This window comes from Pseudorca crassidens, chromosome 1 (assembly GCF_039906515.1).
Source record: "Pseudorca crassidens isolate mPseCra1 chromosome 1, mPseCra1.hap1, whole genome shotgun sequence".
Classification (NCBI taxonomy): domain Eukaryota; kingdom Metazoa; phylum Chordata; class Mammalia; order Artiodactyla; family Delphinidae; genus Pseudorca; species Pseudorca crassidens.
Genome location: NC_090296.1, coordinates 93,490,638 through 93,516,699, shown reverse-complemented (window position 1 = coordinate 93,516,699; position 26,062 = coordinate 93,490,638). Strand labels below are relative to the sequence as shown.

Genomic DNA, 26,062 nt, shown 5'->3' with positions numbered 1-26,062 from the left:
ACCCTCATAAATCTGTTGAACGTACCCCCTGAATCAGAATAATATGTGCTAAGCACAAACATCTTGGGGGAACACATTACTTCCCTCAAGTCAGTTATACATCTTTCAGGGGCAAGAATTTAGAGGTTCATTCAGCAAAATCTGTTGACACATAGGATGTGCCAGATACAGATCTCGGTGCTGGGGATCTGGCAATCAACAAAGCTGGTGCATGGAGCTTTCATTTAACTGGAGGAGAAAGATAACAGTCATATAAACATGCACTATGTCAGAAGTGACAGTGCCACGAAAAGCTGTAACCCACGAGATGCATGGTAAGGGGTAGGGTGGTATGTTTGAGAATTTGTAGGAGGGGTCTCTTTTATGAGGTGACATGTGGGCAGAGACTGAATGAAGTGAGGAGAGAAAGAACTAAGGCAAGAGCATCTTATAATTCTTTATGTTACACTGCTTCTGTTACAGGCATACCTCGCTTTATTGTACTTTGCAGATACTGCATTTTTTTTTTTTTTACAAATTGAAGGTTTTTGGCAAACTGGCATTGTCAGATGATCGTTAACATTTTTAGTAATAAAGTATTTTAAAATGAAGGTATGTACACTGCATTTTAAAGATATAATGCTATTGCACACTTAACAAACTACGGTATAGTATAAACATAACTTTATGTGCACTGGGAAAACAAAAAATTCACGTGACTTGCTTTATTGTGATATTTGCTTTATTGTGGTGGTCTGGAACTGAATCTGCAATATCTCTGAGGTAGCCTTTATATAAATTGAACATAACAGTTTCTTATAAATAGCAATTGATCAACTTAGTGATCCTTTGAGTTTGTTTTCTTATGATGAGTGAAAGGATTAAAGAAAGTAGAATCTTGTGAGTTTACTGCATTATATAGTCTAGTGGTTCTCATCTGGGGTTGATTTTGCCTGCCAGGGGACATCTGGTAATGTCTGAAGACATTTTGATTATCACGACCTGGGGGGATGGGGAGGGTACCACTGGCATGTCCTGGGTAAAGGCCAAAGATGCTACTATACATCCTATAGTGCATGGGATAAGTCCATACAGCAAAAAATAAATTGGCCACAAATATGAGCAGTGCCACTGTTGAGAAACCTTCATCTGGTCCCCAGGCAGGCTGCCTTCTCTGATGAGAGCTGAGGGACTGGGCAGAAGGAACTCTTTCAAACAACCCCTTCAAGATATCTGGATATCTGCAAATAGGGCAGATCCAAAGCCGTTGGAGTTACTTACCTTTGGGGCATCTGTTCTAAGCTTGGTAACAGATTTTGTCAGATGGTTTCAAAGCCATATGGGGGTTTATTCATTAAGCAACATTAAGTAAAAGTTTCCTGCATGCCTGTGGTATAAGAGAGGGCAGGGAGATAAGATGTGGTCCCTGCCATCGAAGATTTTACAGCCTAGGAAGGATGGGAGGCGTGAAGACAAACACCTGCAATCTGACAAGGGCCACAAAGGAGGAGAAAACAAATGAGGTAGGGGAAGGGAGCAATGACTTTTGTTGGGGTGACCCAAATAAGTTTAACATATGAGGTATCATTTGAACTGGGCTTTGACCGTGAGTAGGGTTTAAACAGGTAGAGAAAGAAGCAGAGGATATGCTAGGTAGAGGGTCAGATGTGAAAACAGGTACAAAGGTAGGGAATAATAATGTTATTACAGCAGCTGCCATCTGGTAAATCCCCTGTGGTAGGTGTGGTGCCAGGCTCTTTATCATGAAAAGTAACTGTTGTGTAAACTGAAAACCGATATACGAGAAGCAGCTGAAACCTAGCATGACCCAAAGTGACTTGAATTCCCATCTTATGCATTTCGAAAAGATAATGAAACATGGGGAGTGTTACCTGGGGAGAGTTGCATAAATACCGAAGCAGTTCACCGATATACTGAATGACAGTGACGTTATATTTTCTGCAGTCATCCCAAAACTGACTGGCTGAAAATTTGGACCGCAAAACAACAGTAGCACCTACAGAGAAGGCATAGAAAGTACTAATAAAGAAACGCTACCAAAAAAGTCCCTAATTATATTTGTCACTTTTGAAATTTATAAATTTAAAAAAATTTATATATGAATTATATTCACAAACAAGTATTAGTTACCAATTATATTCAATGCAAAAAAAATAAATAAGACACAGTTTTGTCCTATAGGAGCTTCCAATCTAATGGGGGAGAAGACACAAGTTTTTCTAAGAGTCAGTGTGCAATAAACACACCCTTAGTGAGGCCCTAAGGGTGCATGTGTGTGTGTGTGTGTGTGTGTGTGTGTGTGTGTGTGTGTGTGTGTGTAGACTAATTCTGCTTGGGGGCAAGTGCTGAGAAAGGCATAGGATTTGAATTAGGTCTTGAGAAGTGAATATCGAGAAAGATGAGAGAATTCCTGGTGGAGGAAAAAGCATGAACATAAAGACAGGACAGTCCAGAAGGTTGGGGGATGGCCAAGACTCTGCTTGCCTGTGACTAGAGTGGTGAAGGCTGGGTGGGTCAAGGAAGATGAAACTGGGGAATCAGTTAGGGGTGCAATCCTGGAGAGTTTGTAAGTGCCAGGTGGAGGAGCCTGACAGTTTTATAAGCGATGGAGAGCCAGAGTCTTCAGCAAGCAGGCGATATTCTTCTCTGATGGGTGATGTAGACAAAATAATGGTTCCCAAAGACATCCACATCCTAATCCCTAGAACCTGTGACTCTGCTACTTTACATGACAAAAGGGACTATGTGGATGTGATTAAATTAAGGATCTTGAAATGGGAAGATTATTTGGATTGTCTGGGAGAGCCCAGTGTAATCACAAGGGTGCTTATAAAGGGAAGTCAAGAAGATCAAGGGCAGAAGGAGAAAGGATGACAGAAACAAAAGATTGGTGTGAAATGCTTGAAGATGAAAGAAGGGGCTACAAACCAAAGAATGCAGGCAGCCTCCAGACACTGGGAAAGGCAAGAAAATGGATTCTTCCCTAGAGCTTCCAGAAGAAATGCAGCCTTGTTGACATCTTGATTTTAGGACTTCTGACTTTCAAAACAGAGAATAAACCTGTGTTGTTTTAAACCACTAGGTTTGTGGTAATTTATTACAGTAGCAATAGGAAACTAATACAATGGGTAAAAACAATATATCTATCATATCCAATCTAACGATAGGTATGAAATGTAGTAAAGTGAAATTAAAAAATGTCACAAATATTTTTCACGTTATTAGTTTATTTCTACTCCTAAATATACAAAAGTCCAATATTTTAGGAGAAATTTAAAAAAATACTATATTTTCTTTTTTAGCATATATCAATAGCAAATGTGTGAGTGATTGATTTGTCCCTACGAGAGCTTCAGAGTCACCCTGTTCTTGAAGGGCCCAACAATATGATCAGACCCAGGCATTCCTTGCTGATTTGGAGACTGGTACTGATGCTGGGCTAAGTGTTTTATAGCTGATCAATAAGTTGATGAGGGAAAGGAGCAGAGGCTTGGAGAGTCATATATGTATTTGTATATGCATATGCATATATGCTACTATATATAATAAATAATTATTTAAAATAAAATGTCACATGGCAGAAAAAATTAAGTTTTTAGCTTAGTTAGAAACTTAGACGTGGTTTCCTGGAAGAGGTGGATATTGGACTGAGACTTTATATACACAAAGGGCAGAAATCCTACTGACAGGAGAAAGGATGGCAATTCTAATTTAAATGGTAAAGTTTCAGAAGTAGAGAGAAGAGATGGAAAGCTATGTATTCTGACCAGAGCTGAGGACCTGCAGAAGTAGGGAAGAATAAAGTAGAATGGGACAACTGAATGAGAAGTTTAAATCAGATGCTAATGGAGATCAACATGCAGATTTCTGAAGACAGAAATGACATAGGAGAATTATTTATGAAATCAAAGGATCAAGTACCTTAACCTGGATAAAGACCTAAAATATTTTAAAGAAGTTTCCTTTTTGATATACTGAACAATTATAGCATTATATTACTAGACAAGCAGGCATGAGAAAATATAAATTCTTTTTATTTATTTATTTATTTTGCCACGTGGGATCTTAGTTCCCCAACCAGGGATTGAACCCGGGCCCTTGGCATTGAAAGCGTGGAGTCCTAACCAGTGGACCACCAGGGAATTCCCTATAAATTCTTTTGGATACTTGCTATTGTGAGCCAAACAAGCTAGTTATCAACATGGAATTAAACACCGTTCTGGGCACACAGGAAAGTAGCAAATTTTGTATTACTTTTCCTTATGAGCACATTGAACGTGTACTGGGCTCCAACACCTTGTTGAGAGAAAAAGCTTACCAGTCAGGATACATCCATGTAAGCCAACCAAAAGCGCAGCACTGTGGTACAAGGGTAGGGTGGTATAGACTACGTCATTCTCCGTTATCCCGCTGGTAGCAGCAAGGTTGGCTCCATACCAAGTGCGAAGATGATTGATCATTGCAGCTTTCGGGAGACCTTTGTAAACACAAGAGAAGCCATGAGTGAACCAAGAGTGGTCATTTATAGACATGTGGTCTGGGAGAGAGATGTGGCTTAGGAAGATTCATCAGCTGGTGATTAGAGGATTGCATTCAGTTACACCAGAAGTTGGCAATTTTTTTCTGTAAAGAACCAGATGGTAAATGTTTTAGGCTTTGCAGGGTCATAGTCTCTATTGCAACTACTCAACTCTGCTATTATAGCTGAAAGCAGCCACACACAAAAAGGAACAAACTTGGCTCTGTTGCCAGAAAAGTTTATTTACAAAACAGGTGGCGGGGCTGTTTGTGGCCCACAGGCCATAGTTTGCTGATCTCTGAGTTAGATGGTTATTACAGTAGTAAGTTGAGAAAAAAGGAAAGAATGTCTATTGAATTTCTGCTCTGGTCTACCACCTTGCAAGGTATAGTTGATCCTTGAACAACAGGGGTTTGAATGGCTCGGGGCCACTTATATGAGGATTTTTTCAATAGTAAATATATCCATGAACGAAAAATTGCAGATACCTAGGAACCTATATGCAGGGCCTTCTATAAGGTATATGCATATCTTCAACTGTGTGGAGGGTCAGTACCCCCTAACCTGCACATTGTTCAAGTGTCAACTGTATTTTCAAAATTTCATTTAATTCTCATAATTAATAAGTAGAATTATATTCTCTAATTTGCAGATGAGAAAGCTGAGATTCAGAAAGAGTAAATAGCCTATCCATCCTATCTCCTTCCTTCATAACCACTTTTATGAATTTCTTATGTACTGTTCTAGAGTTTCTTTATACAAATATAAGCTCATTTACTCATATGTTCTTGCTCTTTCCCCCATTTTAAAAAAAGCACACTTTTCTGCACTTGTCCCTGCTCCACTTAATGTATTTTGGAGTTCTGTCCATATTTGTATGTAGAACTTTCTCCTATTTTTTCATTCATTTACTCTCGCTCTCAGCTGCATCAAGTCCTTTGTGTGTGTGTTATAATTTATTCATATTATTTTGCGATTTCAAATGACGCTGCAGTGAATAACCTGGCCCACATGGCACTGTGCACTATGAATGACGCTCCATCTGTAGGATAAATTTGCTGGTGTGAGACTGCTAGGTCAAAAGATATGTCTTTGTAATTTTGATAGACACTGCCACATTGCCTGTTATAAGGCAATTTATAAGGCATTTACTCTCCCATCAGTAATACCTGAGTGCACCTGTTTCCTTATAGCCCTTCCAAGGTATCCTTTCAAATGTTGGGATTTTTGCCAATCTAAAAGGTGAAAAATGGTATCTCAGTGTAGTTTTATTACACTAAGTACAGTTGCATTTTCTTAACTATAATTTATGTAAGTTTTTTGTAAGACTCAATTAAAAGAGTATGCTTATATTTTTTCCCATGGGAGTCAGTTCAGTTGGGAAGGGCATGAAGTCATTACCAAGGGGCTGGGGCTAGAGTTTAAGACCTGAGTGGGTAAACTGGCTTTGGGAAGAGGAAGGCAATTCTCTGTAGATTCAGATGCTTCAATATTTGATGGTACCTTAGCGGCATATTGCCTGAATAAAAGTAATTTGTTATAAGGCAAAGCAGTATGGCTGGCAAACTACCATCATCATAAACACAATTCACAATTCATGGTCTTTGTTGAAACAGAAGAAAGCATCAATAAATCAATTGTATTCACCTTGGAAAAAAATTGTCCAGATAGTAAAAGCTCTGAATTATATTTAAAAAAAAGAACAAAAAGAAATGCACATCCTTTGCTGGTTTGAAGTACTTTCAGAAACTTTCCTAATTAAAATTTTTAATGAAGAAATAAGAATATCTGGTAACTATTATATAATTTTGTGCTACTGACTGCCTTTGAGGAACAAGGAAAACATTTTGTTCTCTGATTGCTTAAATGAATTCTTTTAATTAATGTTTGGAAGAGTAAGTTAACAAATATTATATTCAGAGAGAAGAAGAAAAGTAACATAAACATCAACCCAATTATATTCCAATTAAATCTAAATTCTGAATTATAGGATTAAAGACGGCTTATTCTCGTTTTCCCCTAAAATGGGTTTTATATTTGATGTCAAAACCTGCAATTGTGAAGAAGTGTCTTAATACTATATACTTACCTACAATAGTATTAAGACTAGAACACCCAGTCACTAACTAAAAGGGCTTGTTTTATCTCAATTATTTCCCAAACCAAAGTTTTCAGTTTAGTTTTACCATTCTATTAAAAATGAAGGTAAAATTTCCATATATTATCGTAGTGTCTGGATGTAGTGGAAGCATTTGGTTAACTGTGTCATCCTACCATTCTGTTGGCATGGCGATATATAACTTTTGACAAAACAGTGACAGACATTATGCTCTGGGAATCAGCTTTAATAGGTCATCCCCAGCCACCCCTCCTCATGAGGCTCAAAGGAACCGTTATCTGTTGGTTGGCCAAAAAGTCCGTTCAGGTTTTCTGTACGGTCTTAACAGAATTTTACAAGGAGAATGCATGTTTGTATTACCTGCTTAAGTTAAAATTTTAACCAAAAGAGATAAATGATTCACATAGTCAACTTCCCAATATTAATAATTAGCATGCTGGGGATAGCTTCCTGCCCTCCTCTTAAATATATCACTCAGGCTTCATTTGATTACGTTTTGGTAACATTTCCCCTGGCCTAGAATAGGCAGACACCAAATAGCTGTTAAATGGATGAACTAGGAGGTGTTCTGGTAGAGTGGTCAGTTGCATGAGCTGTGGAGTCAGCCTTCCAAGGTGAATCCTGACACTTCTACTTCTGATCTTGGAAAGTTCTTAACCCCTCTAAGCATCGGTTTCTGAATCTGTAAAATAGGAATAAGAGTAGTACCCACCTGCAATTGTGGGTGGGAGTGATGGGAGAATTGTATGAACAAATGCCGTAAAGCTCCTAAAAGAGCACCTAGAACATCCTACCTCTAATATTGCCTGTTCCATGTAGCAGGGTTCCAGCAACACCGATAATTGGCAGTGTTTTCTCTTAGTGGCTTACAAAATAGTGGTGCAGCTTACACTGAAGGTGTAAGGAATCCTAGATTTGATGAAATACATTATTTTAGGCCCTCAGCTAAGAGCCATCCTACACCCACAGCACCAACAGCTCCAAGTCAGTCTTGCTTGGAAAGATAGTGGTCAAAATATTTGTATAAATATAACCCCATTATTGTTCTGCAGTCTTCTTTGGTGGTCCATTTATAATTGGTTATACATTATATATGGACTCTGGATATAATATAATCAAAATGCAGCAATCATTAAAAAAATTCCAACAACCTATTCAGTGCCAAATCTTATCCATCATCAAAACTATTTTTGTAGTTCTTGGTTAACCTCTTTATCTGTTCTATACACCAAGTAGGGGGAGGTGTGCATAGCTTAGAGAAACCCAAATGGTTTCATATGCTATGAAACAAGATCAGTTCCCACAGGCAAAGAGCTAAATCCCCTGAAGTATTAGTTATCTGACTAGTTTTGCCGAAGAAAGAGAGCATTTGAAAATCTAACCTAACATTTAACACTTTCAGGATAGGTCCATTTCTTGGAGAATCCTCTCTTTATTTTTACCTGTGGTTCCAGAAGTATAAATGTATAAGGCAGGAGTGGAAAAGGTCACTTCCGACCTCCAGGACTCTGGGATGGATTCAGTTGACACTTCATCCACTTTGTCTAAGAAAGAGTCGACCCCATCGGTGTTAGAACTTCTGCTCACGTAATAGATGGCCACACCATCTTTTTTCAGGCTTGGCAGCACCTCTTCAACAGCTTCTTGTAGTTCTTAATTTAATGAGACAAAAAATCCAAACAAACTAAATTAGTTCATTCAAGTCTATTAGTGCAATAAATTTTGCAGTGATTTTGTTTTCCCTAAACTTTGCTAAAACGTGTAGATATAGTGATACTTAGAGTTATGCATTTTTAACATGGAATTTACCAAATTTGAAAATATCCCAAGATCCCAATATTTGAGGGGAGGTTGGGTTTTAATGGTTTCATAAGCAGCAGATGGTTGGCTGAAGTCTGTATTTTACATGGCAAGTGCAAACAAATGGACATATGGGTAAAAACCAAGATTATGTAAGTGTATGACTTTTATGCATATCTGATATATATATATAGTTATTCCTAATATGTGCCCCACAGGACCAGTGATAAAAAAAAAGAAAATTTTAAGGAAAAAGAGAAATGAAAGCAGGGAAGCCATGCTACTAACAAAGATGATAGAAGCTAACTTTATATAACACATTTTTTTTACATATCAGCAACAAGTAGTTCTACTAGGAAGGTTCAGCTGATCTGGGACATAAGCTCCAAATCTCACAAGCACATTCTCTGGCCTAAGAAAAAATGGATCGATTAGCATGTTTTTCAAACTATGGGTCATAATACAGCAGTGGATTGTTAAAATCATTTAAAGTGACCATTATTCTAAAAAATAAAATAGAATGAAATAGAAATTTTCAGAGCATATCACACACAGGAAGAGGTTTTTTTTTAAGTTTCGTTTCAGCTATGTGAGTGTGTGTGTGCTGAGTCACACAAAAGTGTAGTTTTTACAGTGGGTCAAGGTCAAAACATTTTTTGCTGTACACGGGCCTCTCACTGTTGTGGCCTCTCCCATTGCGGAGCACAGGCTCCGGACATGCAAGCTCAGCGGCCATGGCTTACGGGCCCAGCCGCGCCGCGGCATGTGGGATCTTCCCGGACCGGGGCACGAACCCGCATCCCCTGCATCGGCAGGCGGACTCTCAACCACTGCACCACCAGGGAAGCCCTAGGCCAAAAAATGTAAAAGGCATTCATATAATATGCAAACCACATTTCAGGTTTGCTACTTGGATTTTTGTGTCGCTAAACCATAAGATGAGATGGTCTTTAAGCTTATTTGTCTTGAATGGGGATAACTGAAGTGAATAGGCCTATCCTTAATAGGAAGGAGACTCAATATCCCAGGGAATTACCTTAGGGAGGCTAAACCTGATTCATCTTATATGCTTTGTTTTTCACATGTTTATGTATGATGTCTCCATCAAGACATGAGATATCATCTCAATAGATGCATTTAAAAAGTTTTAAAACTTTTTAACCAAAACAATCATACACCTGACAAATATAAATCAAATAGTACGAAAGAGTTTATAATGAAAATCAACAGGCCCTTATCTCACAAATAAACCTGCTGCCTAGAGGCAATGACTTTCAAGTTTTTTTCACTGTTTCTTCTAGCAATCACTTCTCCATCACCAAATTATGTGCTTTTCCTTCTCCCTCTTGACTTATCATTTTTGATCCCCATCCCCCTTGTCCACCCCCAACAGTTATTATCTTCACTTTATCGTCTGGGTTAATGGTATTTACATCTATTCTGAGACTATAATTTTGTCTTCCTAGCTTTGTCTGTGTGCTGGCTCTAGAAGCTCTAGAACCAATCATCAGGATTGACAAGATTATGACAATGTAATTATTTGTAAATATGACTGCAGAGCGAAGTAACACACAATAATCATCTTTCCCTTCTTGAACAGTTTTCTCCTGGAGTTTCTATTGGCCATCATTCCTTAATGTACTTCGCCTCAGTTCTTTTTTTAAAAAAAAAAATAAATAAATAAATTTACGTATTTGTTTATTATCTTTGGCTGCATTGGGTCTTTGTTGCTGCGCACGGGCTTTCTCTAGTTGCGGAGAGCAGGAGTTACTCTTCATTGTGGTGCATGGGCTTCTCATTGCGGTGGCTTCTCTTGTGGTGGAGCTCGGGCACTAGGCACACGGGCTTCAGTAGTTGTGGCACGTGGACTCAGTGCTTGTGGTTCGCGGGCTCTAGAGCACAGGCTCAGTAGTTGTGGCTCATGGGCTTAGTTGCTCCACGGCATGTGGGATCTTCCCGGACCAGTGCTCGAACCTGTGTCCCCTTCATTGGCAGGCAGATTCTCTTTTTTTTTTTGAATTTTATTATTTTTTTTATACAGCAGGTTCTTATTAGTCATCCATTTTATACACATCAGTGTATACATGTCAATCCCAATCGCCCAGTTCATCACACCACCACCCCCTCCATCCCCCTGTGGCTTTCCCCGCTTGGTGTCCCTACGTTTGTTCTCTACATCTGTGTCTCAATTTCTGCCCTGCACACCAGTTCATCTGTACCATTTTTCTAGGTTCCACATATATGCATTAATATACGATATTTGTTTTTCTCTTTCTGACTTACTTCACTCTGTATGACAGTCTCTAGATCCATCCACGTCTCAATAAATGACCCAATTTCATTCCTTTCTATGGCTGAGTAATATTCCATTGTATATATGTACCACATCTTCTTTATCCATTCGTCTGTCAATGGGCATTTAGGTTGCTTCCATGATCTGGCTATTTTAGATAGTGCTGCAATGAACATTGGGGTGCATGGGTCTTTTTGAATTGTGGTTTTCTCTGGGTGTATGCCCAGTAGTGGGATTGCTGGATCATATGGTAATTCTATTTTTAGTTTTTTAAGGAACCTCCATACTGTTCTCCATAGTGGCTGTATCAATTTACATTCCCACCAACAGTGCAAGAGGGTTCCCTTTTCTCCACACCCTCTCCAGCATTTGTTGTTTATAGATTTTCTGATGAAGCCCATTCTAACTGGTGTGAGGTGATACCTCATTGTAGTTTTGATTTGCATTTCTCTAATAATTAGTGATGTTGAGCAGCTTTTCAGGTGCTTCTTGGACATCTGTATGTCTTCTTTGGAGAAATGTCTATTTACATCTCTGCCCATTTTTGGATTGGGTTGTTTTTGTAATATTGAGCTGCATGAGCTGTTTATACATTTTGGAGATTAATCTTTTGTCCGTTGATTCGTTTGCAAATATTTTCTCCCATTCTGAGGGTTGTCTTTTCGTCTTGTTTATGGTTTCCTTTGCTATGCAAACGCTTTTAAGTTTTATTAGGTGCCATTTGTTTATTTTTGTTTTTTATTTCCATTACTCTAGGAGGTGGATCAAAAAAGATTTTGCTGTGATTATGTCAAAGAGTGTTCTTCCTATGTTTTCCTCTAAGAGTTTTATAGTGTCCGGTCTTACATTTAGGTCTCTAATCCATTTTGAGTTTATTTTTGTGTATGGTGTTAAGGAGTGTTCTAATTTCATTCTTTTACATGTAGCTGTCCAGTTTTCCCAGCACCACTTATTAAAGAGACTGTCTTTATTCCATTTTATATCCTTGCCTCCTTTGTCATAGATTACTTGACCATAGGTGCTTGGGTTTACCTCTGGGCTTTCTATCTTGTTCCATCGATCTATGTTTCTGTATTTGTGCCAGTACCATATTGTCTTGATTACTGTAGCTTTGTAGTATAGTCTGAAGTCAGGGAGTCTGATTCCTCCAGCTCTGTTTATTTTACCTCAAGACTGCTTTGGCTATTTGGGGTGTTTTTTGTCTCCATACAAATTTTAAGATTTTTTTGTTCTAGTTCCATAAAAAGTGCCATTGATAATTTGATAGGGATTGCATTGAATCTGTAGATTGCTTTGGGTAGTATAGTCATTTTCACAATATTGATTCTTCCAATCCAAGAGCATGGTATATCTCTCCATCTGTTGGTATCATATTTAATTTCTTTCATCAGTGTCTTATAGTTTTCTGCATACAGGTCTTTTATTTCCCTAGGTAGGTTTACTCCTAGATATTTTATTCTTCTTGTTGCAATGGTAAATGGGAGTGTTTTCTTAATTTCTCTTTCAGAATTTTCATCATTAGTGTATAGGAATGCAAGAGATTTCTGTGCATTAATTTTGTATCCTGCAATTTTACCAAATTCATTGATTGGCTCTAGTATTTTTCTGGTGGAATCTTTAGGATTCTCTATGTATAGTATCATGTCATCTGCTAACAATGACAGTTTTACTTCTTCTTTTCCAATTTGTATTCCTTTTATTTCTTTTTCTTCTCTGATTGCCGTGGCTAGGGCTTCCAAAACTATGTTGAATAACAGTGGTGAGAGTGGACATCCTTGTCTTGTTCCTGATCTGAGAGGAAATGCTTTCAGTTTTTCACCACTGAGAATGATGTTTGCTGTGGGTTTGTCGTAGATGGCCTTTATTATGTTGAGGTAGGTTCCCTCTATGCCCACTTGCTGGAGAGTTTTTATCATAAATGGGTGTTGAATTTGGTCAAAAGCTTTTTCTGCATCTATTCAGATGATCATATGGTTTTTATTCTTCAATTTGTTAATATGGTGTATCACATTGACTGATTTGTATATACTGAAGAATCCGTGCATTTCTGGGATAAAACCCACTTGATCATGGTGTATGATCCTTTTAATGTGTTGTTGGATTCTGTTTGCTAGTATTTTGTTGGGGATTTTTGCATCTATATTCATCAGTGATGCTGGTCTGTAATTTTCTTTTTTTTTTTTAGTATCTTTGTCTGGTTTTGGTATCAGGGTGATGGTGGCCTCGTTGAATGAGTTTGGAAGTGTTCCTTCCTCTGCAACTTTTTGGAAGAGTTTGAGAAGGATGGGGTTAGCTCTTCTCTAAATGTTTGACAGAATTCACCTGTGAAGCCATCTGGTCCTGGACTTTTGTTTGTTGGAAGATTTTTAATCACAGTTTCAATTTCATTACTTGTGATTTGTCTGTTCATATTTTCTATTTCTTCCTGGTTCAGTCTTGGAAGGTTATAACTTTCTAAGAATTTTCCCATTTCTTCCAGGTCGTCCATTTTATTGGCATAGAGTTGCTTGTAGTAGTCTCTTAGGATGCTTTGTATTTCTGTGGTGTCTGTTGTAACTTCTCCTTTTTCATTTCTAATTTTATTGATTTGAGTCATCTCCCTCTTTTTCTTGATGAGTCTGGCTAATGGTTTATCAATTTTGTTTATCTTCTCATAGAACCAGCTTTTAGTTTTATTGATCTTTGCTATTGTTTTCTTTGTTTCTATTTCATTATTTCTGCTCTGATCTTTATGATTTCTTTCCTTCTGCTAACTTTGGGTTTTGTTTGTTCTTCTCTCTCTAGCTCCTTTAGGTGTAAGGTTATATTGTTTATTTGAGATTTTTTCTTGTTTCTTGAGGTAGGCTTGTATAGCTATAAACTTCCCTCTTTGAACTGCTTTTGCTGCATCCCATAGGTTTTGGATTGTTGTGTTTTCATTGTCATTTTTCGCTAGGTATTTTTTGATTTCCTCTTTTATTTCTTCCGTGATCTCTTGGTTATTTTAGTAACGTAGTGTTTAGCCTCCATGTATTTGTGTTTTTTACGTTTTTTCCCCTGTAATTCATTTCTAATCTCATAGCATTGTGGCCAGAAACGGTGCTTGATATGATTTCAATTTTCTTAAATTTACTGAGGCTTAATTTGTGACCCAAGATGTGATCTATCTTGGAGAATGTTCCATGCGCACTTGAGAAGGAAGTGTAATCTGCTGTTTTTTGATGGAATGTCCTATAAATATCAATTAAATCTATCTGACCTATTGTGTCATTTAAAGCTTCTGTTTCCTTATTTATTTTCATTTTGGATGATCTGTCCATTGGTGTAAGTGAGGTTTAAAGTCCTCCACTATTATTCTATTACTGTCCATTTCCTCTTTTACAGCTATTAGCAGTTGCTTTATGTATTGAGGTGCTCCCATGTTGGGTGCATATATGTTTATAATTGTTATATCTACTTCTTGGATTGATCCCTTGATCATAATGTAGTGTCCTTCCTTGTCTCTTGTAACATTCTTTATTTTCAAGTCTATTTTTTCTGATATGAGTATTGCTGCTCCAGGTTTCTTTTGATTTCCTTTTGCATGGAATGTCTTTTTCCATCCCCTCACTTTCAGTCTGTATGTGTCCCTAGATCTGAAGTGAGTCTCTTGTAGACAGCATATAGATTGGTCTTGTTTTTGTATCCATTCAGCAAGCCTGTGTCTTTTGGTTGGAGCATTTAATACATTCATATTTAAGGTAATTATCGATAAGTATGTTCCTATGCCCATTTTCTTAATTGTTTTGGGTTTGTTTTTATAGGTCCTTTTCTTCTCTTGTGTTTCTCACTTACAGAAGTTCCTTTAGCATTTTCTGTAGAGCTGGATTGGTGGTGCTGAAGTCTCTTCGCTCTTGCTTGTCTGTAAAGCTTTTGATTTCTCCATCGAATCTGAATGAGATCCTTGCTGGGTAGAGTAATCTTGGTTGTAGGTTCTTCCCTTTCATCACTTTAAGTATATCATGCCACTCCCTTGTGGCTTGTGGAGTTTCTGTTGAGACATCAGCTGTTAACCTTATGGGAGTTCCCTTGTGTGTTATTTGCCGTTTTTTCCTTGCTGCTTTCAATAATTTTTCTTTGTCTTTAATTTTTGCCAGTTTGATTACTATGTGTCTCGGTGTGTTTCTCCTTGGGTTTGTCCTGTACGGGGCTCACTGAGTTTCCTGCACTTGGGTGGCTATTTCCTTTCCCATGTTAGGGAAGTTTTCAACTATAATCTCTGCAAATATTTTCTCTGGTCCTTTCTCCTTCTGGGACCCCTATAATGCGAATGTTGTTGCGTTTAATGTTGTCCCAGAGGTCTCTTAGGCTGTCTCATTTCTTTTCATTCTTTTTTCTTTATTCTGTTCCGCAGCAGTGAATTCCACCATTCTGTCTTCTAGGTCACTTATCCGTTCTTCTGCCTCAGTTATTCTGCTATTGATTCCTTGTAGTGTAGTTTTCATTTCAGTTATTGTATTGTTCATCTCTGTTTGTTTGTTCTTTAATTCTTCTAGGTCTATGTTAAACATTTCTTGCATCTTCTCAATCTTTGCCTCCATTTTTTTTCCGAGGTCCTGGATCATCTTCACTATCATTATTCTGAATTCTTTTTCTGGAAGGTTGCCTGTCTGCACTTTATTTAGTTGTTTTTCTGGGGTTTTATCTTGTTCCTTCATCTGGTACATAGCCCTCTGCATTTTCATCTTGTCTGTCTTTCTGTGAGTGTGTTTTTTGTTCCACAGGCTGCAGGATTGTCCACCTACCTTCTTTTAGAGTTCAAAAGTTCTGGAAGCTGGTAGTCCAAGATCAGGGTACCACAAGGGTAAGGTTCTGGTGAGAGCTCTCTTCCTGGTGTACAGATAACCATCTTCTTGCTGTTTCCTTACATGGTGGAGAGAGTGGCAGGTGGATTCTTAACCACTGCACCACCAGAGAAGTCCCTACGTCAATTTATTTTCAACCTCCATCAGATCAGCTTCTCCCTTTTGTTGCTCTTCTCTCCTAACTCTTCTTTCCTCTTGTATTTTGACTCCTCTGTAGTTCTTCAGTATTTTGAGAAGATCATCAAAAATATTACTGTTGTAAAAACAGTAACTGGAGTGCTAATGTCCCTTGCCAATGCCTTGGTTCAGACCCTCATTATTTCCTAGCTAGATCATTGCAGTTGCCTCCTGACTGATCTCCTTGCCTCTAACCTCTCCCTGCTTCCAATATCAGTGACAGCACTCCCCAACTTCCTGTTCCTGTCCTGTTTAAAATCCTTCAATGGCTTCCTTTGTGACAGAAGCCACTCTCTATGCAGTGTGTGAGGTCCTGAGGTCCTTCACAGTCTATGGCCCCCTCCCCAACTTTTCTGATGTCATCTCCTTCTATCTACCTCTTGTCCCCTTTCCTCTAACCACACTGATCTATGGGAAGTGAGTGTACCCATAATTCTCACATCTTACTGTCTTTGTCCAGGTGATTTCATCTGCCCGGAATGCCCTCCAGTTCCCGGTCACTGTGAAAACTCCTGCTCATCCTTCAAGACTCAGCCTCTTTGTACTTAGCTCTATAGCCCTCCCACAGGAGCTTGCATATACTTCTATCACATATGTTTAGTACGTAGTGTGACACACTTCAGTTCTTTTTCTCCTCTATTTGACAGTGAAAATTTTGAGGTTAAGGGATTATAATATAATCATCTTGGCAACCCCTCCACCACTAGATAAGTTCCCAATAAATGTTTACAGTTGAAAGAATCTGCACAAAGTATTGTATTAGTCAATGTGGAAGAGACAGAGGAATAAGCTAAAGCTGTTGATTTTAAAGGATTTAGATATTGCAATACTGTGAGTTGATAAACCTCTCATAAAATAAAATGCAAAATTAAATCATTTTTGTGATAGGGGTATGCCTTGCATACAAGTAAGGGACTACAAAAGCAAATTAAAAATAAAACAAAACTTCTGTTGCTACTTAAAGAATTAAGAAATCTTTCTCCCGCTCTCCCTTCACCTGAGACTGAGGCTACTGAGTTAAATCGTTCATAGGTTACCTGGATTATTTCTCACTCCTTCCCTCTCTCTTTCCCAACATTTATTCAACATCTATTTAAAGACTGTTCCCTATGTGCATGGTTCTAAGCACTGGATACAGCAGTGAGTAAACCAGATACTGTCCCTGTTTTCATAGAGCCCAGATCTAGTGGGGGAAGAAACAGACAAAGAAATAATCCGTTAAAACAAGGTGTCATAGGTGTCACAGGAGGGGAGGGAGGTGGTATTTTGGAAGCATAGGGGAGGGGCACAAAGACAACCCATAGGAAATGTTATCTAAACTGAGATCTGAAGTGTGAGCAGGAGTTGGCAAGATGAAGATCCACTGAGAGCAACTGAGCCTGTTTGTAGCTGAGGGGACAGCTTATGCAAAGACCCAGATGCAAACAGCATGGTGCCAAAGTAGCTAAAAGAGGATAAAGCTGACTGGAGTGTAGAATGGGAGGGAAAGAAGGTTGGGAGAAGAAACTGGGATGTAGGTTGGGACCAGGTTCCTGGCTTAGGTCAGGTAAATGGGTTGGAGGGGGCAAGACCAGAGGTAGGGAGACCATTTGGTAGAGCAAGCTTGTTTGCATTAAGGTAGCAGCAGAGGGTAGAGAGAAGTAGATGCATTTTAAAGATGTTTCGGAGGTAGAATAGACTAGATTTGGTAACACTCTTGATGAGAGAAAAATTATAGGTCAAAAGGGACTTTAATTTTTTCTATAATTTTTTAAAAGAAAATTTACTCAGGCATTAGTGATATATCAAAAATTAATAATAGTAATAGTAAAAGTAAAAGGAGATGTAATTAAGCAGGTATCATGCTTGATCACAGTTCAAGCAATTTGGCAAATTGTATCCTCTACTTCCCTCATGTTCCTACCTGGCCTTCTGCAGGCTTTTGGTTTGTGAGCCCTGACCTTGCTTAGAGGTCAGCTTATGTGAAGGAAAGGCCATTGCCCCTGCCCAACACAATTTCCCTACATGGCTTCTGGGTTGTCGGTGCAGAATTTGCATTTGGACATTGACTTGAGGTTCCAGTGGCTCGCCAGCCATGTCAGGGCATACCTCATATGTCCTATGGTAGCAGCCTTTCTTCCCTTAAACTAAAGATGCTAATATTTATAGAAACATATCTATACACACACATATAAACTGAAATTTGAAGGGAAATTCTGGATGTGAATGCAACTCATTAACTCTGTATTTGATATTTAGTGTCTTTTCTAAACATGATTGGGCCCCATGTTTTCTGCTTCACACGTGTATTTTTTTTTTGTAATTCTTACTGTAAAGTCTGCTTACTTAAGATAAAAGTGGCAATCAACAGGGACATGTAAGATCAAATAAATCTACTTGTCGCAGGTTGAGCTCCCTGGGACTCTGAGATTTGTGTGTAGGAGTGCTCTCGGGAATGACACCTGTGGGGTTGCACGGGAAGTAGATTGGATAGAGGGAGAACTTGCACTGTGGTGCAGTCACACAGTGGCCTCCCTCAATTGATCCTACAGGGACTCTGGGCCCAGAATGGCCCTTCAGGTTGTCCCAAATGAAGTGAAGTGGATTCTACCTCCGTGCCTACCCACTAACCAGTCACTGGATGCAGATTAGGGGTGGTAGCTTTCTTCAACCAAGGGCAAGCCCTGGAAAGGCTCTTAGCTGACAGCTGTCAGCTACCAATGCTTTCAGCAGCTGAAGAATGAGTACCTCAGTCCTGGAGTGGGGATTTGGGCAGCATATCACAGCATCCACCACAACTTTCATTCTTAGTGATAAAAGATTTACAAATTTCATTTGTGGAGAAAGATTTGTATAGTAGCTTTACATACATCACCTCGCATAATTTTCACAATGACCCTGTGTTATAGGTGATGGTAACCCTGTTTTTACAAATGAGGACAGAAGCTCAGTGAGTCTATGTATGGAAGGTTATATACAAATGAAAAGAATTATACCAGGCTTCTGGGGTCCCACCTCCTTGTACTAGACATTCAAGTTCAAGTTTTGGTAAAGTGCCTTGATTTTTCGTCAGACACTGTCTACTTGACATGCTCAGTGCTGGTTAAAGCATGTGGATCTGCCTTTACATAGTAATATGGACAATCCCTCATTCATTTTTTGATGAAGAGCATAACCTTAAGCTTTATGAAAAGTAGAATTCAAGGAAAGTTGCCTAAAGGGTGCAGAGTGGATCTGTCACTTCTTCATTAGTCTAGGCTGAAATTATGGATGGCAATAGAACCTCAGAGAAAGCAGTACACCTTTGGATGATGGAAAATCGACTGATTATGAAATCACTGCTCCCCCTTAAAATTCATTTTGTTAAAAAGAAAAGAAAAGAAATCAGGGTAGCATAGGAATTTTCCTCCCTCACCCATAACCTTCTTTTTTAAGAAGGGGAAGAAGAGAAATTTCTGAGTACACAGGCCCATTCCTAGAAAGCAGGGGGAGAGGGCAAGTGGTGAGCTGAATCAGTCTTCATCATCAAAGTGGCAAGAGGCTACTGGCTAAACCTGCTGTTTTTTGATAGGAAAAGCATTCAGTCTAGTAGCTTGTTCTGCTATTAGATTGCCTCACTGAATGGGTAACTGACCAAGTTAGTTAAATAAAACACCCCAGGAATGTTTACTAATAAAGTAAGATCTGAAAAGAAGGCAATGAAAGGAAATGGGTTTTGATCAGAATTTCAGGATGATGTGAAATGGTTGGTGGATGAACAAATCAGAATTGAAGACTTATCTTTTCTTCACTCAGAAAGGCAACTGAAACAAACTGGTTCTAACACAGCCCTTAGAGACTGAAAATAGCTTTAAAAATACCATTTGTAACTGTGATTTTGCATTTCTATCCCTGGCAGTTTGGAATGATAGTAATTAATAACCTAGTGTCTAGTCTTTACCTCAACAAGATGTGCTAGAACACCCTTGAAATAGAGGCATGCACACCCTCCTCTTCCCCACAACACAAAGGACCCTGAGGTCAGAAAGATGTTTAATCAAGGTTAAGTCCCACTAGGAGTAAGCAGATTTTTAACAGGGAGGTACATACTCATCTCCTATTTATATAATTATATAATTTCTTAATATTATTTTTCATTTCTCTCAGTTAAAGTGTCTTGCGTTCTAAATAGCCCTGGAATCAAGGGTAACGGCTCGTCATGAGGTTACCAGGTCATTCCAGGCCTTACATAATTATAATCATTTGATATCCATAAGCAACCAAGTCACCTGTCTACTAGTTGTGTACTTCCTATTTCTCAGAGGCTGTGGGAGGGTCCTTTTCAAACACTGGCCGATTACAGTCCTTATGCAGAGTAATTCAAACGCTATCCTTCTTCGGATTCAATAACATAAACAGCTGATTTAGAGTTAATTTTGTTTTTACCTCTTCACTCCCTTCTTGTTTCTAAACAAGAAAATAAACTGATAACCATTCCCAAATATGCCAGCAATGTGCTCCTTTGTTTTTGAATGGAGATGTACAACCATCCCCCTTGCCACCTTTAGCAGGGCAAGAATAAAAATTTTAGAGAACGTCTTTTAGGTAGCTCTCTCTTCAGAGCTTGGGTTACTTGGCTGGGATCCTAGCTCTTGAATATACTCCTCATTGGATGTCTGGGTTTCTGTCCTCTACCATCCTAGACACAGACTCTCCCCAGCCCATCCTGTGCTCATCACCAGCTCCCTCTCTGGCAATGAGTCCCAGAGAGAGCACCTCTCTCTTGTAGCCCTCTGCCAGAAGTAAACTGGGAGGTAAAACAAGTCTGTGGTAAGGAGAGGCTGGGCCTGGGGGAGATTGGGTCTAAATGGATTTTCTCAGATTAGGATATATTTTATTTTTTTAACATCATTTTTCATGCTGTCATGCCCATCCCAATAGTTCTTAGACTTTGGAGAAGAAAGCCTGTTACAGCCAGCCAAAATGATGGAACTCATTAATGCCACAAATATTTACTTATTAGGGCATTATTCAAAGATATATGAGAAAACTGTAAGCCGTTGAGACAAAGTGCATTGAAGCAACACATCTAAGTTACTCCTTGGGCAGCCCAGAAAGAGGAATGGAGACAGGATATCTCTATGCCCTGATCCTTGAATAAGTTTGCACTAGAAAATTATCTCATTGCATGGAAGTGAGGCCACTGCTGTTGGCCATTCCTTGGGTTCTCTGAATCCCTATTTTCTCTACAGTAGAGTCTCTTCAGTAAACAGCTTAAAAATGACTATTATTTAAGTCCAGCCTGCTGTTGTCCTTACATAGTAAAACTCTTTCATGAAGCATCTCACTGGTGTTGGGGACATGATGAAAACTGCCTCTGGGCTCCTCTTGCCTAGACTTCCCCCTCTACAAGTGCACTTGCCCAGCTCTGTTGTCGGTGTCCCCGAGAAGCTTTCACCCTCTGCTGTTTTTCCTCCACAGCACTCGGTAGCTCTCCCAGCATACTTATCACATTCTCCTGGGCATCACAATCATTTGTGTATATGTGGCTTAGTTCTTCTACTGGACTGTAAGATCCTTGAACTAATTCAGCTTCTCTCCCTATCCCACCATGGCAACTAGCTTGTACCTTGCGGGGACTCTCTAAATATTTCTTGACGTGATATCAAAATTGTTGTGCCATCTGCTTTTCTCCATCTAACCTCAAAAGTTTGTTTGATGAGAGTTCTCCTTGGTCCTGACACTAGTTTTAGAATGTTCTCCTGTTTTGGAACTTTCAATGATGCAACACTTTTGAAAGCTATTGGAAGCATTTTATCTTATCACATTGTTTAAAGGAGGTCCAATTTTATTTTTCACAACCCTGAAAAACCAGGTCAAAGATAATCTGGAATATTTTATAACCTCTCTGGATCTCAGTCTTGAAAGACATAGTATCTTTGTTACTAAAGCCTTGTACAAGAGTAGTGCCAGCACTGGGGGAGCTGTGCATGATTATGTTGAGCTGTGCAATGCAGACCTGGCCAGCGAGCTGATGAACGAGTTATTCTTCCAGTAGAAGAGATAGCTTAGCGACAATCTTAATGCTAGCATAAATGGAAACAAAGCAAACTTACTATTTTGGGGGCCCTTTCGGGTGTTTAAAAAAATTTTTTTTTACAAAACATCCTATGTTGTATGAAATTAAATATGGCTTGCTGTTTTACCCATATTCTATGCTTGGGAAGTTGCTTGAAAAACTACTGGCCCAACAAATTGGTTTCTATCAACTACAACATTATGTGGGTTTCAATAGCTGAAGGCAATTTTTCCATGTGATTACATACACCGTACCCTTCTATGGAGAAGGATCCTGAAATGTACCACAGAGAGAAAATTATATTCTCTGGGAGATGGGTGGTTCTGTTTGATTCAGGGAAGTGTTTGTGAGTCTTTGGTTTTCTCTAAGTATAGTAAGGTCTGATGAAAAATTGGGTACTGAAATGCCTGATAAGGTTGAGCCCTGTTAAACTTTGTGAAGAGTCCCCCAGATTCATGACAAGCGGATCAGTCTTCATCATAAATACCACTGTGCCGCCTTTATCTACACTCCAGAATTTGACAGATCGCTGAAACTCAAGAGCTCTTAGTAGCCCATGAGCCCTGAGGCTGAAATTCGAAGTAAAGAATCAAACCCTGTTGAACTGTCACCCCTCCAACATTTCTAAATCTTTTCATCTTTCTGTACCATGTTCAGATGGTGTAATAGAATATAAAAAGTGTCCTAGAAGTGAGAAGAAAATTGGGTTCTGTCCTCAGCTCTCTCTGACCCTAGGGAATTGATACCACCCCTCTGGGCCTTTGTTCATTCAACTATTAAACAAGTGGGAACTAGACTGATTGTTTCTCAAAGCCTAGTCCTTAGATGATTTGCTTCAAAATCATCTAGGGGTGGCATGGGGCTTGCTATAAAAATACACTTTCCTGGGCCCCACTACAGTCCTGCGAATCAGTGTTTTTGGGGTATGAGGCTCAGGAATCCTTTTTTTTTTTAAATAAGCTTCCCAGGTGATTCTTACGCTCATTAAAGTGACTCTTCTAAACTTTTTGTTGCAGTATAACACACTCGTTAAGAGTTGGAGGATTATAAAATTCGAATATCTCTAAGATCCTTTCCAACTTTAAAGAATTCTAAGAATCAGTCCATTCAACACATTTACGCATGGGCACATTTATTAACAAGCATGCAACTTTGGACTCTGTTACCCCCTTTGCAGATCAGAGTTGCAGATCAGAGTGTAATTCTGCATGCTGTGTAATGGTCTCTCAGTGATTTGGAAAAACAGAATGTTTTTCAAATGTGTGGCCTCTCTCAAAGGTCAGTTTACTGTAGAGAGTGTCGTAGGTCCACCGGAAAGTCTGTTCAAATTTGATCTGAATGTCAGAATTTCATTATACTTTCCATGTACACTGACCAAAGCATAATACTCAATGACAGAAGACTGTTGCCTGGGCGGGAAAGGAGATATCTGGCTGTATTTCTGATTTGATTACAGAACCAAACTCTATTATAGTCATTTAAATCCAAGCTTCTTTGTCAATAAAACTCCCAGTGTTTGACCTCCCTCACAGAGGGCCTGGGATAATATGCAGGTAAAAAGTATTTAAATTCCTCCTGAAGTGGTACACAGATCACTGTGCTAATGACTTTCCTCTGAATCAACTGGTAAAGTAATAGGCTTAAGAGTCTTCCAGTTACTAAATAGTGAAGTTGTCTCTTTTCCCAGGCAACTAGAAATTGTTGGGAATTTTCTAGGAAAAGCCATCCCCTTCAAATAATGTGGCTGCCTTTAAAATTATCCCCCTGCTTTTAAACTTTTATACAAAGCCTTCATTTTTTTTTTTGGATTGTTTATTTTATGCCCTATGAAACAGGTGTGTAAGCTTCCTGGTTTCCCACAAGTGAACAGACATCTCATCTTTGTGTGATACTAGGTGAACTCCTTAGCTTGCTTCAGTTTCCTCAGCTATGAAATGAAGGGGGAGAGCAGATGGATGCTTAGTCTCTTCCAGCTCTGACATTTTCCATTCATGTAGAGGAAGGTAGCGTAACGTAGGGAAAGTCATGGGCTTTGAAACTGGACAGACTTAGGTCGGAATTTTAAGTTTCCTCAGTTGTACGGCAGAGGGTAATGATACGTTAGTTCTCAGGGTTATAAAAGCATGTGGGATAGGGCTTGGCACAGAAAGACATTCCAGAAAGGTGAGGCTTCCTGGCTCCCTATTCCTCCATGGCTTTTCGCCTGCACCTGGTTAGGCCTCCTCTTACTGATAGAGTGAGAAGCAACCCCCTGGTCCTTATTCAAGTGCAGGGACAAGATTTCTGGGAAGGGAAACCCAGCAGTCCTGTGGGTAACAGGTTCTTGGTTTCTTCCTGAACTGGTGACCACTGGGGCATGAAGTTACCATTTTGGGTCTGGTTGAAATGTGGCAGAAGGTAACTACAGAACCAAAGGTCACTGTTGCTATAGATGTAATGGGGGGTCACCAGAGCCCGCAGCAGGTAACGAAAGTCTTCTCCCTGGGGAGTAGGTGGGGTCACCTTCTCTCTGCCGTGAGAATCCAGGGAGGCTAACAGCATTTGAGAGTTGGAAGCAGCCTTGAAGACCATTAGAGAGGAGGAAACCAAGATACAGGGAGGGAAAGTGACTTTCCCATGATCACACAGCCAATCAAGCAGCAGAGGTGAGAACAGTCTCTCTGGATCCTCCGGAATTCACACTCATGACCCTCTTCATTTCAACGCAGATGTTGTCAGCCCTGGTTAAGAGCTTGGATTCTGGAGGTAGATAGATCTGGTTAACCTCCTCCTCTCAATTCTGTTATCTGGGGCATAAGGCTCCACCTCTCTGGCCTGAGCGGTCTCAACTATAAAGTCAACCCTACCCGTGTGAGCATTCACAGCAACACTGTATGTGTAAGTGCTTAACAAAGGGTCTGGCACAGTCAGCTTCCACGACAGAAGGTTCTAATGATCATTAATTGGCGTTTTCAGGAAGGGCTGCCATCCCTTCCCTCTACACCTGCAGTTCCGAGCCGAACCCCACCCTCTCCTAACCCCTACGCCGCCACGCTGCAGCGGGCTCGTCAAGGCGCGGAGGAGCCCGGTGCCAGGGCGTGGCGGTCCCCAGGCTCACCTGGCGAGGCCAGGAGCACCTTCGCCCCGCAGCACTGGAAGCAGTGCAGCAGGGACTTGCCGCGGATGTTACAGTTGAGGCACGCCATGGCACAGCCCAGCTTGGCCAGCCCCAGCCACAGCCATACGTAGGCCGGTTCGTTGCCCAGGAATATCGCCACGCACTCTCCCTGCCGGAGGCCGAGGCGGTCGCGCAGCGCCCTCGCCACTTGGTTGCTGCGTCGGTCCACCTGCACGTAGCTGAGCGTCTGGTCGCGGAAGATCAGGAACGGCTTGTGCGGGCTCTGGTGTGCTCTCTCCAGAAAGGCGTGGAGGATGGTGCGCACCGGCCGGCGCTGCCCATAGCTGCGCACCTGCCGGGCCATCCTGGCCAACCGCAGGAAGTAGCTCACGTCCTGGAAGAAGTAGGGGGAGCAGAGGTTCACCAGTAGCGGCAGTAGCAGCACCCCCGCCAGGACCGCGTAGATGACGGGCAGCATGACGGCGGCCGGGGCCCCAGGTCCCTCGAGGGCAGAGGGCGCGCTTCGGGCGTGCAGCACGGCGTCGGGGCGGGCTCTGGGCGGACGACTGGCGGGCGGCACAGGGGCGCTCTGCGAGGCGGGGGCGACGGCGGAGCGCCTGGGCTGCCGGCACCGTTGCGTGCTCTCGGGCAGGTGGAGCGGTGTCTGGGCTGCCTGGGTTTCGGGGCACGACCGGCCGGCTGAGCCCGCCCCCTCGTCGGGGTGCAGCCACCTGCGCGCCAGGCCCGCCCCTGCGGTCCTCCCAAGGCGGGGAAGGCGGATCTGCGGCTCACTGGGGCCTCGGCCGCCTCTCCGCCCGAGTCTGGAGGTCTGGGGGCAAGGCTGGACTCCCCCGTGGTGTGATCTTATCAAAATGGTGACCGTAAGACACCTTAGAAGACGCTGAGAAGATTGGAGGAGATAATGCAGGCGCAGGGCTAGTGTTATTCATTGCTGCCCGAATAGAGTGCCTTAGAGAGACTACAGATTGTTAATATCAATAGAGAACCTCCTAAGTGGGAGACAGCCCTATTAGTAGCGGGCACCAGGTGCCACTGCCGAATCAGAATTCCATCTCTCCTTCCTGGTCCTGGGGGCATTCCGCCTACTCTCTGTTTCTCACATTTGCTTTCCGACACCCCGCACCCCGCCGGACCCCGCCCAACCCCCAGGCTAATTGCCAGGAGGGCTCTTGTGAC

At 40.7% G+C, this 26,062-nt stretch overlaps 1 protein-coding gene across 1 annotated transcript in view; it reads right to left on the bottom strand.

The window, feature by feature from the left end:
* SLC27A2 (solute carrier family 27 member 2) overlaps window positions 1-25,522 on the bottom strand; it is a 55,522-nt gene extending 30,000 nt beyond the window's left edge. Inside the window, exons 1-4 of the mRNA XM_067746843.1 lie at window positions 24,866-25,522; window positions 8,081-8,290; window positions 4,319-4,477; window positions 1,872-1,996 (exon numbers count right to left, since the gene is read on the bottom strand). Coding sequence (XP_067602944.1) covers window positions 1,872-1,996; window positions 4,319-4,477; window positions 8,081-8,290; window positions 24,866-25,343 — 972 coding nt within the window. The 5' untranslated portion in view covers window positions 25,344-25,522. The remainder of the gene's footprint in view (window positions 1-1,871; window positions 1,997-4,318; window positions 4,478-8,080; window positions 8,291-24,865) is intronic.
* Between the last annotated feature and the right edge of the window lie 540 nt (window positions 25,523-26,062).